Source organism: Solanum lycopersicum, chromosome 6 (assembly GCF_036512215.1).
Source record: "Solanum lycopersicum chromosome 6, SLM_r2.1".
In the NCBI taxonomy this organism is placed as follows: domain Eukaryota; kingdom Viridiplantae; phylum Streptophyta; class Magnoliopsida; order Solanales; family Solanaceae; genus Solanum; species Solanum lycopersicum.
Genome location: NC_090805.1, coordinates 46,790,084 through 46,805,797, shown reverse-complemented (window position 1 = coordinate 46,805,797; position 15,714 = coordinate 46,790,084). Strand labels below are relative to the sequence as shown.

The following is a 15,714-nucleotide window of genomic DNA, read 5'->3' as shown; positions in this document are numbered from 1 at the left end:
GATGATGACTTCTTGTTTTCGGTAGGCGGTCGAGAGCCTGAACTTTTCTTTGGCGATACCATTTTTTTGTGTTTGAGAGAAAAAGAGTACTAGGGTAAAATAAACTGAAGTTTTGGTTCTTTGTTGGTTTTGGTTAGCTAGTATTTATTGATTTCTTGAAAAGGGTAATAGATAGATAGGCGCTGACGGTGTGAGAAAATAAAGGGAAAAAATAAAAATTAGGACAATTCAAATAATTTTTTATCTGAAACTTTACTTTTAAGAGTGTTTAAATTGATTTATCTTAAGTAATTTTAAGTTAAAATAATTTAAAATTATTTTTAAAAATGTTGACGCACTTGATTTTAAGCTAAATGATTAAATAATAAAAGTGATTTTGAAATCTAAATATAATATAGTAATAAGGCATTCATTTTAAGGAAAAAAATATAAAACAGTATCATAGTAAAAAATTTAAGAGTCGATTAAAGTTTTTTTGACTGAAATTTCTTTACATGTCTACTTACGATTAACTTATTATTATCATGATCTGTAGTATTTTTTGCATCATTTTTCAAATATGCAAAAAAAAAAAGAATTTAAAATATTTTTTTTCTATATTTGAATTTACGAACAAGGTTTAAAAATTCAAATTTTTAAATTCAAATGGGTTTATCATAAACAAATTTTTAATTAAATGTATGTATCTGAAATTGTTAGACATTTTTTAATATTGTAAAGGAAATACTTATTTAAAACAACTTAATTTATTCATAATAGTTGTATTGGTAGCCCTAGAAACAATGTTACCATCCAAATACTGATTGTCTCATGTGTAACTGTCTCTACTTTTCTTTTTGAAGAAGAAAAATAAGAGTAATTGAGTTTTTCTTGTTTTCCGTGGTTACTTCATTTCAAATGTCATTTAAAAGTTATTCTACTTTGACCAAGTATATTATTTTTTTACTCTTAATTATATTCTTTTAAACAACTCCTAAATTGCCCATGTTGAATTAAAATTCTAACCTCTCTATCCTTTAATTTCATCTTCACTATGTGCGACTGTTTAAACTTTTCGAAGCATAAAGTTATCCACTGTTTCAATAGCGTGACTGTACCATCGACGTGACTATTCCAACGACAACGTGAAGGGTGAAAGTTATCTCAATTTTTTTTTTCAATTTCTAATTTCTTTGATAACATTTAAAATATAAATTAATTTTATTTTAATTTTTTTAAAAAAATAAAAAGCATTAAACTAATCAATTTTTGTTATGTTAACAACTTTAAAGGTATTTGACATATTTTGATTAAGAAAAAGTGATTAATATCGAGTATTATTATTTTTTTAATTAAGGTCAGTCTATCTATGTCCCATTGACTATTTTATTAATTAATCAAAGCAAAAGAAAATAGAAGGTTTGTACATCAAGCTAAATTGTTTTTTTTCTAAATATGTTTCCAAATTGAAATTGGAAAATTCAAAAGTTACTTTTTACTTTGCTAGCCAGCTTTTGAAGTTTCAAAGACATCGATATGTTTCCTTCATTCAGTTAAGATATAATTTTTGTCAAACACATCATCAAATTTTTTTCAACTGATGAACTTTTATCTAAACACATAACTACTTATTTTTTAAAAAAAATATCAGCACTTTAAAAAGTTGTTTTTTAAGACAATCCAAGCATGCTCTTAGATCACAAGTTTGAGACTAGCACAATATAAATTGAACATTGCATTGACATTTAAATCAAAAAGATCAAAATGATGAAATATGTTATTCTCAACTTTAATCGTGTCAATATTAAGGGTTGATCATATATGAATTTTTTGATCATAATAAATAATTAAATTAAAATTGTCAAATTTTAACAATAAAGCTTTCAAATGATATATATTACATATTTTAATTTGATACCAGAGCTAGACTTATTTCTATTTTAATTTAAATAATATTATATATCATGGTTGTATAGTTCATCAAAAGGGATAATAATAAAACAGATAGAATACGTGTAAAAAATAAAATAAATGAAAATAAAATTTGAATTTAAAAAATCTAATCTAAATTATGAAACTTTATTTTTAAATTCCTTTATGAATATAATGTTTATTTTGATTAAAAAATATAATAATTTTTTAGCGTTTAAAGAGTCCAACCATTTTTTCTATCAAACTTTCTTTATGTGTCTTTTAAAGATTTTTTCGATTGTTAATGTGATTTATTATAATTTTTCTGTGATTTTAAATATGTAGATTTTATTTTTAAAAATTTACTTTTGATATTGAAATCCACAATCATAATTTTAAAGTTTGAATTTCAAATTTAAAGATAAAACTAATCAAATTATATTATTCACATTTGAGAATTGGGAAATAATTTTTGTTATATAAATAGAAAATAATCATTGGAGATCTTGTTGACGCAAAATATAATTAATTAGTCAATTAAGTTTTGAAGCTTAGTTCAAGTGATAAATTTTGAAAAACTTATGACTTACGTCACATGTTTGAGACTTGCGTCATGTAAACTACACCTTGTATCGACATTTAAATAGAGAAGGATATAGAGGTGCCACTGTTATTGATAACTAATAAAATAATGCGAAAATAAAATTATAAAGATTGAAGATAGAAATTGAAAGACATGTGAAATTTGGAAATTAAATCTCCCAATTTAAAGAGAAGTGCTGAGAATTCTAATTAACTTTAGTATTCAAAATTAATGAGTTAAAACTAATAATGATACTAATAGAATCAATTCAAAAACTTAGATAAAAAATGATTTAGACTCTTATTTCAAAGAAATTTCAGACAAAATTTAGTATAAGAATAATCATCATCTTTAATTTACGTGAAAAAATTAGAGTCTATTTGGATTGACTTAAAAAAGTAGTTTTTAATTTAAAAAATAAAAAGTCAAACTTTATTTTTAAGTCAAAAATAAAAAGTAGGGGATATTTACTTTTGATTTTTAACATTTCTAAAATCATTTTTAACCTTGTCAAACATTTCTAAAAGTTAAAAATGACTTTCAATTTTTATCAACTTTTAAGTTAATTCAAACTGTCTCTTAACCTCTTGAAGAGATAAAATTCATAGTCGCCACTCACATAAATGTAAAGAAAAAAAACATCTCAAATATTAATATTGATTATTGTCTTGTCTAAAATAACAATATTCATTTCAAAAAATCAATTTAAGAAAAATTAAATTCAAATATACTTTTATTACGAAATAATAACTACGACGTTTGAGTAAAAAGAATATTTCAAACTACGGAACTTTAAAATATAGAATTTCTAACTAGAAAACTGTAATTTGGACAATTCAACTTTTTGGGCTTTCTTTTGAGCTTCATGGTCCAATTTTCTTCTCTTGGGCTTAAATCCGAACACACATCCTTCATGATAAATTTATGGGTAACTTTCACATATAGCAATTAAAAAATTATATATGTATGCTATAGCAAAGTTTGCATAATTGCGCTCCATAGCAAACATGGAAACTGTATAATTCGCTATACGTATACAGTTGAAACAAATTGTTTAAAATGAAATGTATAAAACAAGAAAGAGAAAGACACTTGGACAGATAACTGTATAAAAACGAATTGTATGATTATAAGTGTATAGAACGATTATATACAATTTGAATTTGTATAAAATAAGAAAGAGAGAAAGACAAAAGAGACTTGACAAGGACTATACAATTGAATCGAATTGTATAAAACAAGAAAAAGAGAAACTAGATACAATTTGAAAATTGTATAAAACGAGAAAGAGAAAAAGGCAAAGAAACTGGGCAGGGAAATATTTTTATTGTATAATTATAAGTGTATAGGACGAAAATATATGTACTTGCATGTGTATATACAATTTTCTCACGCTTTATACAAACAGAAACACAATTTATACATTTCGTTTTTGTTTGTATAAGTGAGAAAGGCTAGGGTGGCGAGCGAGATTTGGTGAGTGGCGAGCGAGATTTGGGTGAGTGGTGAGCGAGATCTGGAAGAGGAGAGAGACGGGAAAAAATATATGTATTTATACAATTTTCTCTGCTTTATACAATTAGAAACAATTTTTATACACTTGTGTTTGTATAAAAAGTGAGAAAGCGAGCGAGAGATTGGAGGAGAGTGACGAGCGAGATATTTGAGAGAGAGGCGCCTGACAATTTTTTGCAAACGTTTGCTATGAAGCACAATTAAAGTAAACCCAGTTACTCATTTATTTTAGGTTATTAGTTTGCTATTATATACAATTTTCCCTAAATATATTCTTAATTTTTCATTCAAACCTATTAGTTTCAATGAAATTATCTCAATGTGGATGTTATTAATTATTACTGCCTTTAGTTTTACAAAAAATGATTTATTTGATTTGACACAGAGTTTAAAAAAAAGAACTTTTGATCATGTGATCCTAAATTAAAGTTATGTCGATTATAGAAAATGTTTTTTAATCTTGTGGTCTTAAACATGTTACATGAAAAATTATTACAAAAAAATGAAAGGTCATTCTTTTTTAATCAGACTAAAAATAAAAGGAGATTATTCTTTTTTAAACGAAAGGAGTATCCTGTTTCGAAGGCTACAATCAATTTTACGAGTTAACCCATATGAATTTCTCAATCACAAAAAATAATTAATTAATTAATTAAAAATATTTTCCCTTTGATGATTTAAACTTTTGTTAGATAGATTTCACATTTCAAATTGATATTCGAGCCACACTTATTTATATTTTTTATTAGAACAATTTGTCAGACCACACATTATATAACTAAATCTGAATGTACAATAGGATATTGCACGAACCACATTAATTCAAGAACAATAGATACGTATGTATTATTTCAAGACTATCCTCACTTTTTTGAGATTTATCTAGGTTAATACTTATATCATTAATTAGGTGAATATCATAAGATTAATCCTTGATGAAAATAAAAATAGTCGAAGCTTCTTTGCAAGCAAAAGAGTAAGCCAGAAACAAATAAATGACAGTTATATTATTATTGCATATTTAAACTCGAGATTTCTAGTTAAAAGTGAGCGATATCACCACTGCACTAATTCATGTTGATAATCATTTGATTTATTGTTACTATCATCCTTCACTTATTTGTTATAACGACCCAACCTCTTATATAAATTCTTTCTTGTATATTATTCACTTTGAATATGTTCTCTTATGTATCTTAAATATGTGTTGCATAAACTTTTCTAATAAACTGACTTTAATATAATATTAAATACAAAATTATATTTCTTATTTAATTTAATATAATATATCTACTATTTATATACAAGTGACAATAAACACATAGCTGAAAGTCAACATGTCTGCTTGCGCTTATTTATATTTCTAACTATTTGGCCTACTGGATTGCACTTCATATTTCAATCCCAAGATCTAGGGTTCAAACCTTACCAATATTATATTTTTTTTCTGTTTTGGTTTCAGTTTTTTTTTCTCCGTAAATCAATTATTTCATCCGTTTACGTTTACTTGTTATGTTACGCTTTTCAAAAGTCAATTTGATTAATTTTTATAGTTAAACTAGATTACATTAATTTGATACTTTAGCCAAAATATTTAGATACTCAAAACTATATTGCAATTTTTTATATATCAATATGATGAAAAATATATTGTAAAATGTTAGTCAATTTTTTTTTATGATTTTTCTTTAAAATGGAAAGTATGACAATTAATAGTGAACGGATGAAGTAATATTTTCGGTAATTGAAGACCTCTACATCTACTAATTGATTTATGAGATTTTCACCTTGAAAACTTGTTTTTTAATTGGTATAGGTCGTTGATTAATTTCATCTTCTTTATTGATTTGAGGCTTTTGACATTTCATATACGTAAATACATTTCTTATTCATATTTTAGTTATTCCATTTTAACAACACAAGAGACAATCAGTATGTCTGCTTCACATGTGTAATTTTATGTAATAATTAACAATATATTGATTCTTGAAATTCTATTTGTGTCATATATATTGGAAAAAGAAAATAATATATATTATTTAAAATTACATAAAATACTCTAAATTACAATAGTTAATAACTTAAAATATTTAAAATCAAATTATAATTTAATTAAATCTCTAAATTTTATTTGTGTCACGTGTCTGGTTAATAAATAAAAAGCAAATCTAAAACTAGATAAGAAGTTACATTCAAGAGAGGAACATCAGCTTCTTGGAGATATGGAAGGTCTTACAATAGTTGGAGCAACTCCTTGTGTTTCTTCTTCACTTCGTAGAATCTCTTCCAAAACAACCTGTTTGGCCTCCAGACTTACCCCAAAATCCGTCAAGAAGCACAGCCTAGCTGCATTGCAACCAGCATTTTATCTTTTCTCAACAAATGTCCCCAAAAGGCAAATTAGAGCTCGTATATTCTTACCCCATTTGGTTGCTTCTATGGTAAGAAGTTCGATTACAACAATTTCTTGACTACCCATTGAAGATTTTGCCCAACCCCACTTTCTCTTTTCTTCATATAAATTCTGTCCCTACAACTTGGGTTGAAAAAGTGTAATTTTTGTTAAATTTTCAAATGGGTACAGAGGATTCTGTATTGCAGGCCCTCAACTGATTTAGGATTGAGGTTTGCTGATTGATTGATTGATTTTATTTTTGGCTGTTTTTGGGGATTTTGTGTTTCAGGAAGAAGTGGAGCAGACTTATATCATGATTAAGCCTGATGGTGTTCAGAGAGGCCTTGTATGCTTCAGTATATTCTTCTTTCTTTGAGTTTGGATTATTAGAAAGACTTTAACTTTATGGTTTTGGCCAGGTTTTTTGATCTTCTGTTTGAATTTTGAAGATGTGTTTCCTTAATTGTTATAGGTTGGAGAAATTATATCCAGATTTGAGAGAAAAGGGTTTAAGCTAACTGGATTAAAGCTTTTTCAGTGCCCCAAAGAATTAGCGGAGGTTTGCTTTCATGAGCTCGATAATTTTTTTTTCAACAATTGACATTTCTATGCACTACTTTGTGTTCTTGTTCTTCTCTTGTAGGATTTGCACTGCTCCCCTAGTTAGTTGCTATGTTTTCTGATTCTAAGTGCACTTGCTACACTTGAGCCAAGGCCCGAGGGTCTTTCAGAAACCTCTCTACCTCCATGAGGTAGTGGTAAGGTCTGCTTCCACTCCCCAGACCCCACTTTTGGGATTCCATGGGGTATGTTGTTGTTGACATTTCCATGCAAGCATACTCCCCCTGGGTTCCCACAACCTCCCACTGAAAAAAGAAAAAAGGAAGAAAACATGTATTTCTTAATGTCTAAGAGATTCATGAACTGCTTTTTTTTTCAGATGTCCAAAAGTTTTTCCTCTATCTAACGAGGTTCATTTAATTCACTGGTTACCCTAATGCTATGAACCAATATGATTGTCTTGGTTCCAGTTGACTTACATAAAGATTGGAATTTGTAAAGTTGGACAGAATTCAATTTCAAAATTTGTATTTTGTTTGGACTACAAGACACGAAACTAATAGAAAAACAAATAATTTATGGAATAGTTAAGGATTGGAAGGTTTATGTACCAGAAGAAATCTTTAAGGGTGGGTGGAGTTGGGTGCCAAGGGAGCTTCTTACTAGCAGTTGCTTCTATTTATATCGTTGAGAATTCTTTTGTATTTCTTTTAACAGCACTACGATTATCTTTGCTTTATCAACCAAAAGAGAATTAAGATTTCCGAGTCAATTCATTCCTATTAACTGTGCCGTGTGGTTTAGTTGCTTAGAAGTTTTCAATTGTTACAGGAGCATTACAAGGATCTACAGTCCAAGCCATTCTTCCCCAAGCTGATTGACTACATTACATCTGGTCCAGTTGTCTGTATGGTAGAAATTCTTCCCATTTAACTCTCATTTCTGTCATTCACTTGGTCAAACCAATCAAATATATCAGCATAACATGAGTTTTAAACTGTATAATGTCTCCTACAGTCTGTATATTTGCTAATCTTGTAAATTGTATCTATTTTGGCAAGGCTTGGGAGGGTGTTGGTGTTGTTGCTTCAGCACGAAAGCTAATAGGAGCAACTAATCCTCTTAATGCTGAACCAGGCACAATTAGAGGAGACCTTGCTGTTCAAACTGGAAGGTAGGGCCATATATATTTGTTATTTTATTTGTTTGTACATGTTCAGCAAGTATTGAGTCATGGTGCTATAAGCTTTTGATGTTGATAAATTTACAAGATTTTGATGGCAATCTATGTGCAGAAATGTGGTGCATGGAAGTGATAGCCCCGACAATGGCAAGCGTGAAATAGGTAAGGGTTTTCCTAATTTAGCAAAACTAGTTGAGTAGCATGTAGAATTAACTTAATGTGACTTCCCCCACATGTTACTAAGTTTGGTCACCCGCCTTTGAGCTGTTAGCTGGACATACAGTAGAATCTTTACAGAAGTTCAGTTGTAGTACCTATAAGAGAAATCAAAAGGAAACAGCAAGAGTTCTTTTTATTTTTCTTGTTTTAGATATCCCCCCTCCCGGAAAAAATAAGTTTAAGTATTATTAAAGCTAGCTCCAAAGACACTGATAGTTGTAGGTCTTGCTTTGAGTGCCTTTTGCTAGATAGTTTTTCTCCAATGTGAATACACTTGTGTTCATTTTTAGCACCATAGTGATAATTAAGCATTTTGTCTATTCTCTTGTGCCTAATCACTAATTTGTGATTGAGGAATTGGTGATTTATTGGTCTCCTGCCTATCCATTCTGCAAGGTGTATATGGAGGAAAATAGCCTAGTTGTTTTTTGCCCTCTACTATAAGATTTGTATGCTGATAGTGAGTGGTAGTTCTTGGAAATTCTCTCACACACAATTGAAGCTGAAATCTACCTTTAGCAGAACACTTTAGTTTGTTCTTCTAGAAAAAATTAAGTTGGCCTTGATTCTCATTTAATTAGTGTTTTTCCTTATGTTTCCTTGCTGCAGGTCTTTGGTTTAATGAAGGTGAATTATGTGCATGGGCAGCAGCTCTAGAACCTTGGTTGGTAGAATAATACCTTAGCGTAGTTATATGATTCTTCATTTAAGTTTTGGAGGTTTGAGCTTAATCACTTGTTCGGCATATGTAATGCAAAAATACAAGCACTGTCATTGTATCATTTCCAGCATGGTTGGCCGGTTTATAGTAAGAGTCTAAGAGCGGCTCACTACGTGATATTTTTTCAAGTTTTCCACTTGATGTCAAACTGCAGAATTAAATTTGTAGTTCTTCTGTACTTCTGTTGGGTGTTAACCCCTCTTCACCATGGTCCCAAAACATCCTATCTTGCCATCCTTTTTCTGTTAAGAACATTGAGATGGAGTTCATTTTTACAAGGACACATATAGTTAGGGAGAGCAGTTCAATATTCATCTGCCATTTCCCACCTTTGAAATGAGGAGAATTCTTGAAAAGGAATGTAAACTATACTGAGCAAACATATCAACATAATATGCAGCTTTGGTCAAGTAGAAGGAGGCAGTTGAGTTTGAAGCTGTGGTAAATCCAAACAATAAATTACATCTCTACAATTGCTTTTTCCATTCACAAAAACTGTTTCCTAGTAAAATGATCTAGAAGTAACCCCCATCTGGCTTTTAAATTAAGAGGAGGGTTTCTATGCAGAGTATAATTGTATATAGAATGCAAGAATGAAGAAGGAATTTCCAAGAACGAGTTATTGTTTACTGTCACCAGATTCTGTATCTTGCTTCTGACTGTCACTGTTCTGAGTGTTGCTTTGCATTTCAAGCAGTTTCTGTTGTTCCTCCTCCTCCTCAGCTACTTGCGGATTTACATCTTTCACATCCTTGGGCTTGTTGCTTGTAGACTGCTGGTACATAACACCACCAGACATGCAGATCAACAGCCCCACTGTTCCAATAAGTTTGGAGTGTTTATCCCATATGACTAGATTTATCACCACTGTCAAAAGTTTATTAACTATGCCAAGAACAGTAAATCCTGTTGCAGAGATTGCTCTACGACAAGAAAATCCAAAGAAAGAGATGGCTAAACCAAATAAACACGATAGGGCTACTGGTAACACCACTTGAAAGCTGTGCCAATCTGACTCATCCTCAATTTCATGCTTAATCTTCTTCAATTCACCCATGATAAGGAGCTCTATAGGAAAAAGCAACAAAGCCTCAAGATTGTTGTACAGCACAAGACCCCATGTGTTCAGACCAATTGTCATAACCACGTGCTTGATGTAAACAAAATCAATAGACATGCTCACTAAGTAGGCCAACGCCCAGCTGTAAGCTGTAAGCGTAAACTGGTAATCTGTACTGACATAGAGCACGCTACCAGCAAAGATCGTACCAAGTGACAACCACGTTTTCATTGCTGGCCATGGCTGGTGCAAGTAGAGGGTCTCTCCTATTGCAACAAAGATGGGGACTGCTGATCTAAAGACAATAAAAGTATCAACATTGGCATGGAGGAGAAGCTCACTGTTCGTAAAAAGAGATAGATAGAATATAATTGCTGCAGGTAGGAATCGCCACATTGTTCGAAGATCAAGTTTATCGGGTTCTATAAGCTTGAGCCATCCACACATGAGAACTCCAGCTGCACTTGTGAAGTACTGCAATGCAGTTAGTGCACCGGGGTAAGGAAATTTCATTATGGCCCACTTGTTAATGATGGAGAGCAATGATGCTGAAAGACAGTACCCTGCAGCTATACCATAAACGGATGCCTGCTCAAGTAAGCCACTATACCAACTTGGTTGGTCACTGGGAGACGGTGAAGAAGGATCCAAAGACGTTGTGGCATCTCCACCTTCAGGATCTTCCACATCATTTGACATTTTAATCTAATAAACGAGCAAGGGGGAAAATTTCTATAAGTTTCAATCAACCATCAACAATTAAAATAGTTTACCCTTCACGCAAGCTAACCTAGCTGCTGTTTTTTCTTCTTTTTTGACAAGTAAAGGTACTATTAATATAAACTCAACACCAAGCTGGTACCGCGAGAAAGTACAACAAAGCTAGATACAATCTTCTAAAGCTGTAAGGAAACCAGATAATCCAGCATTTCATTAGCATTACACAAAATATGAACTCTGGATGCATCTATCTTTTGCAACAAAATGTTCTCCCCCTTCCCCTCAAAACATCTCTTGATCCTCTCAACCAAAGTTATTTACCACCATATGCAGAAACAATAGTTTTGCTATATGCATCAACCACTTTATCTAGCGGCCGATCATCCTTATAGAGTTATATCGCAGTCCTTAGAGGATGTGCTTCATAACATGTAGAAAATGGATCTCTTATTCCATTTATGCTCAATGATTCCAGAAATTGCTTTTATTTCAGTATTTACACTACACTAATGAACTGACTTAAAAATTTAACCGATTCAAGCTATTTTTGTCCAGGGCCGTTTTCTCTATTTCCTAAGCAGCTAAACTATAATTCGCTGATTCTTCCCCCTCTTGTGATACTACATTTGTTTTAGCCACAACAAAATCGGAAGGGCTGGTAGCTCTGAACTCTAATCCAGGATCCATTTGCAAGACTCACGAATAATCTCATTACCTTCTTGAGCAAGATCACGTCGTCCTTCATTACAAGCTTGTACTCATGCTTCTAGTCCTACTCGACTATTAAATCTGGGCACAAAATGGAATGATCTAAAACATCAGCTTTCCCTTCAATGCTAATACAGAATGGCATTACTCTTCAGGCGAAAATGCAATTCAGCCATTTACAGAAAGTCCACTATATTTGGAGTCCTAACTATCAAACCCCCTATTTATTACATTTGCATATCCGTGGAGAAGGCATGCTGTCACTAGGATGTTTTAACATTATCTACATTTCAATAAATTTGATTTGAGGTTCCAATATTACTACCACCACCACCAAAGATCTATCAACATTGTTGGCTGCATCTTGTATACTAAAGTTACATATAAGTACACATTGCTCAAACTAACACATTTCTCTATGAACAGATGAAAAACAGGAAATACACATCATACAGTATTTGAAGAATAGCATTGAATTGCCAATAGTCCCATTGTGCTTCAGATGCATACCTTAAGCAGAAAATAATTTCAAATCCTTCAAAGTCACTTGTACTCACTAGTTCTCCAGGAACAGTAGGCTGCATAAAATTAGCTTACTTTAGAAAAAAATTAACAAAACATAGTCGAAAAGCTTATAAATTTATCAATTTATATTGAATCCGCATCCATGAAAATAACAATGGATACAGTAGTATTCCAAAATGTAGAATTAGATCCACTTCTGGAAGGAGGAACTGACCAATTAATGGGAGAATAACGGTTGCCGGCGACGATCCGACGACGGCGCCGGTGGCTCGTAAACCAGAGTATGTGTGTGAGAGAGAGAACAGCGGAGGTGGAAAATGAAAGTGAGCATAATCGTAACTAGGCCTTCAAACTTTTTCTCAATGTCAAAAATGATTCCTCAAGTTATTTAAAATAACAAAAAAACCCTCAAGTTATACAATTACAGTTTGTACTCTTTAATTTTAGAAGTTAATCTCATTTGCATGCAAATTTTACTTGGAAACAAAAAAGGCACAAATTTTATTTTTCAATTTGGAATTTGTAGTCAAGGATGAGAAGATGCTCCAATTATTATAGTCCTAATCCACAATATGTATTGTCTTCTTACAACTACATGCACCAATCTATTTGAGTCGATTTGTATTTGAATGTTAAAAATCTTTTTAGTATTTTATAGTCTTATGGTATCAGTGAGAGTCTTGCACAGAATAAATGTAATTTCAATTTTCATCATACATATTCCCGTACAAGCTACGTAACAGATTTATTCATCAAAACTTAATTTTATCTTTTGCATTTGGATCATACATCTTGGTAATTATTCTTAATTATTATTTGGATGATTATTCTTTAGAGCATTGGTTACACTTGCCACTTCACTAATGCAATATGCTCTTTATAAAAGTTACTAGAGGAAAAAAGTGACAAGATTCACTAACATATAGCCAAATAAATAAGCCAAAGTTCATATACATATTGATAACTTAGTTTGACATAGTCATAAATTGGAATTAACATTTTTCTAGTAATTTTCTCTTGCAGTCTCTGTGTAACTAGTATATAGATCAACTCATAAATTTCAAGATTCAACAACAAATTAGTAATAATAGTATTAGCTAATACATTAAGCCACAATGGTTATGATTAGTACTACTACTAGTGTTGAAGTTGTGTCTAGGGAAACAATTAAACCATTATGTCCAACACCAAATCACATAAGAAACTATATTCTATCTTCTATTGATCAAAATTCTCCTCCCATTTACATTCCTGTGCTACTTTTCTACCTTAATAATACAAGTATTAACACTAATGAGAAGGAAAAAGCATATGAGAGGGAAGTGATTGTAGCTGCTCAAGCCAATTTATTCAGGTATGACTTCTTCGTCTTCTACGTAGAGGTATTGGACAGTGGCGAGACCAGGATTTTCACTAATCACTAAGGGATTCAACTACAACTTATATATTCATAAATATAATTTTACCTTATATACAGAGGCAAACTCAGGATTTGAAAACTTCGAGTACACTAAATATGATCTCTAAGCTAAACTTAAAATAAAAATAATGAAATAACCGTCTAGTTGGGTTCAAACCTTAATCTCGTGGGTGGTTCCTCCGCCTTGTATCAACAACACAAGAAGGTTACTATGTTCCTCATGGACGCACTGTTAATTATAGATAGATATACATAGATACACATAGGGGCGAGCCCACATAGGGTCAAGTGGGTTCATATGAACCTAGTTCGTTAAAAAATAACACCGCATATATATGTATATTTAATCAATTTTCAAAATTTTATATGTATATGTTAACTTTTGATCTCACTAACACAAGAGTGACCCTTGGCTTAGTGGTGAAAAAGACATAAAAGTTTGAATCCCCTACTTTGTGAAAATCCTAGGTATGTCACTGTGTACACATGATTTTTTTCAATGTTAACATATGCACGTGCACTCCACTGACAAAGGTGGGTCTGCCTCTGCTTATATATAATGTAATTTTCTAACAAAATGAATTCAGATGAATTCCTTGTACACATGATTTTTTTCAATGTTAACAAATGCACGCACACCCCACTGACAAAGGTAGGTCCACCTCTGCTTATATATAATGTACAAAGGTGGAGTCCCAACTCGAGTCCAAGCAGTTTCATCTCTCATATGGAGTCGCATACTCGCCCTTTATAGATCAAAGCCAAAATACGCGAAAATTTGTGTAGCAGTTCATGCCGTGAACATAAGGCCAAGGATGCAACCACCAGTCCCTAGTCACACATTTGGAAATTATTGGACAGTTGCTATAGCCCCTGCAGTGGTAAAAACAGAGCAATATGCAGCGGAAATGAGTAATGACATAACAATATTGGTTGAAAAAAAATGAACAAATCAATTAGGAATATCAATGCCAATTATGTGAAAAATATGAATGTCGTTGTTGCACCCGTGTCAGATTCTCCAAAAATGCATAGCTTTTCAAAGACCAAACACACACGTGACGGTAATTCTGAAGAGTCTGAACAACATAGGTCGAGAATGAATGATAATTCAGTGGAAACAATTTTTCAAAGGGAGATGTACAAGTGTGCAATTTTACATGTTGGTGCAGATTTCCAGTTTATGAAGTGGATTTTGGATGGGGAAAACCTGAATGGATTTGTAGTCCAATTTTAGATCTTTCAAGAATTTGGTGATATTAATGAGAACTAAAGATGGAGATGGCATTGAGGCATAAGTTAATTTGTTGGAAGAGGACATGCCCCTTTTTGAAAATGATCCGGAGATTCTTGCTTTTGCTAATTATTTCCCATGATTCAAGAATCAAAGAGACTTGGATTTTGAACCTTTCTGGCATAAGTGTGTGTTTTGTTAGTTATTATAATCGTTCCGTTTCAATTTGTTTGTTAGATTTTGACTTGACACGAAATTTAAGAGAGCAGAGAATATTTTTGGATCTTGTGGTATTACCAAATGTCATTTAATCTTGTTGTATTATATATATCACATGAAAAGTTGAAATTAAATTATTGACAATTAAAGAGAAAAGACGTTCTTTTTTCAAACGAATATAAAAAAAAAAAAAAGATAAACAAATTAAAACGGAGGGTGTTTTCTCGCACTAATACTTCATTTCATCTATTGGTAGACATAAAACTGAAACAAACAATAAGACACGTTTTTTTGGGGCTCAAACTAATTATATATGCCTTAGAAAATTCACTAATCAAGTATAAATTATAAATTTCGAATCCAATAAACCAGATTAACTGTGATAGAATCCTGAATTCGAACCTATAACATTCAAATCATGAATCTATCTCTAGCCAAAAAGAGCTACTACTAATCTTCTATATATTATATGACTAGAAGGAACATACATTGAACTCTTGACAGATAAAAAAACAAAAAGAGTGTTATATAAAATGAAACAGAGACGGATAATTATTAGCGACTGCATGTAGTTAATATTTTGGTTAACAAGGTGATGATAATCTATGATTAATTATTCTATAGGTGATGGGAAGTGGCACAAGCAATACAAGCAAGCAAAAGAATAGCAGAAGAAGCACCATCTTCTTCAACATTAGAACTACTCCTCTTGAACTTATTTGTTTTTCCTTTGTTGCATTGCATCAATTGCTTCTGTACTT

At 31.5% G+C, this 15,714-nt stretch overlaps 2 protein-coding genes across 2 annotated transcripts; one reads left to right on the top strand and one right to left on the bottom strand.

Moving 5' to 3' along the window:
• The first annotated feature begins 6,004 nt into the window (after positions 1–6,004).
• Positions 6,005–9,245, top strand: LOC101262221 (nucleoside diphosphate kinase 2, chloroplastic). Its single transcript, XM_004241476.4, has 7 exons — positions 6,005–6,429; positions 6,673–6,729; positions 6,856–6,942; positions 7,776–7,856; positions 8,006–8,118; positions 8,240–8,289; positions 8,956–9,245. The coding sequence occupies exons 1-7, from the start codon at positions 6,211–6,213 to the stop codon at positions 9,021–9,023; spliced, it is 675 nt and encodes a 224-aa protein (XP_004241524.1). The 5' UTR covers positions 6,005–6,210; the 3' UTR covers positions 9,024–9,245.
• A 206-nt stretch (positions 9,246–9,451) lies between these two features.
• LOC101261628 (GDP-mannose transporter GONST3) lies at positions 9,452–12,444 on the bottom strand. Its single transcript, XM_004241474.5, has 3 exons — positions 12,295–12,444; positions 12,066–12,133; positions 9,452–10,832 (listed from the first exon to the last, which is right to left on the bottom strand). The coding sequence occupies exon 3, from the start codon at positions 10,824–10,826 to the stop codon at positions 9,687–9,689; it is 1,140 nt and encodes a 379-aa protein (XP_004241522.1). The 5' UTR covers positions 10,827–10,832; positions 12,066–12,133; positions 12,295–12,444; the 3' UTR covers positions 9,452–9,686.
• Between the last annotated feature and the right edge of the window lie 3,270 nt (positions 12,445–15,714).

Coding starts and splice junctions, on each gene's coding strand:
- LOC101261628 (XM_004241474.5), bottom strand. CDS start 10,826: ATGTCAAATGATGTGGAAGATCCTGAAGGTGGAGATGCCACAACGTCT.
- LOC101262221 (XM_004241476.4), top strand. CDS start 6,211: ATGGAAGGTCTTACAATAGTTGGAGCAACTCCTTGTGTTTCTTCTTCA. Junction 7,857..8,005: donor CTGGTCCAGTTGTCTGTATG/GTAGAAATTCTT, acceptor TATTTTGGCAAG/GCTTGGGAGGGTGTTGGTGT. Junction 8,290..8,955: donor CAATGGCAAGCGTGAAATAG/GTAAGGGTTTTC, acceptor TCCTTGCTGCAG/GTCTTTGGTTTAATGAAGGT.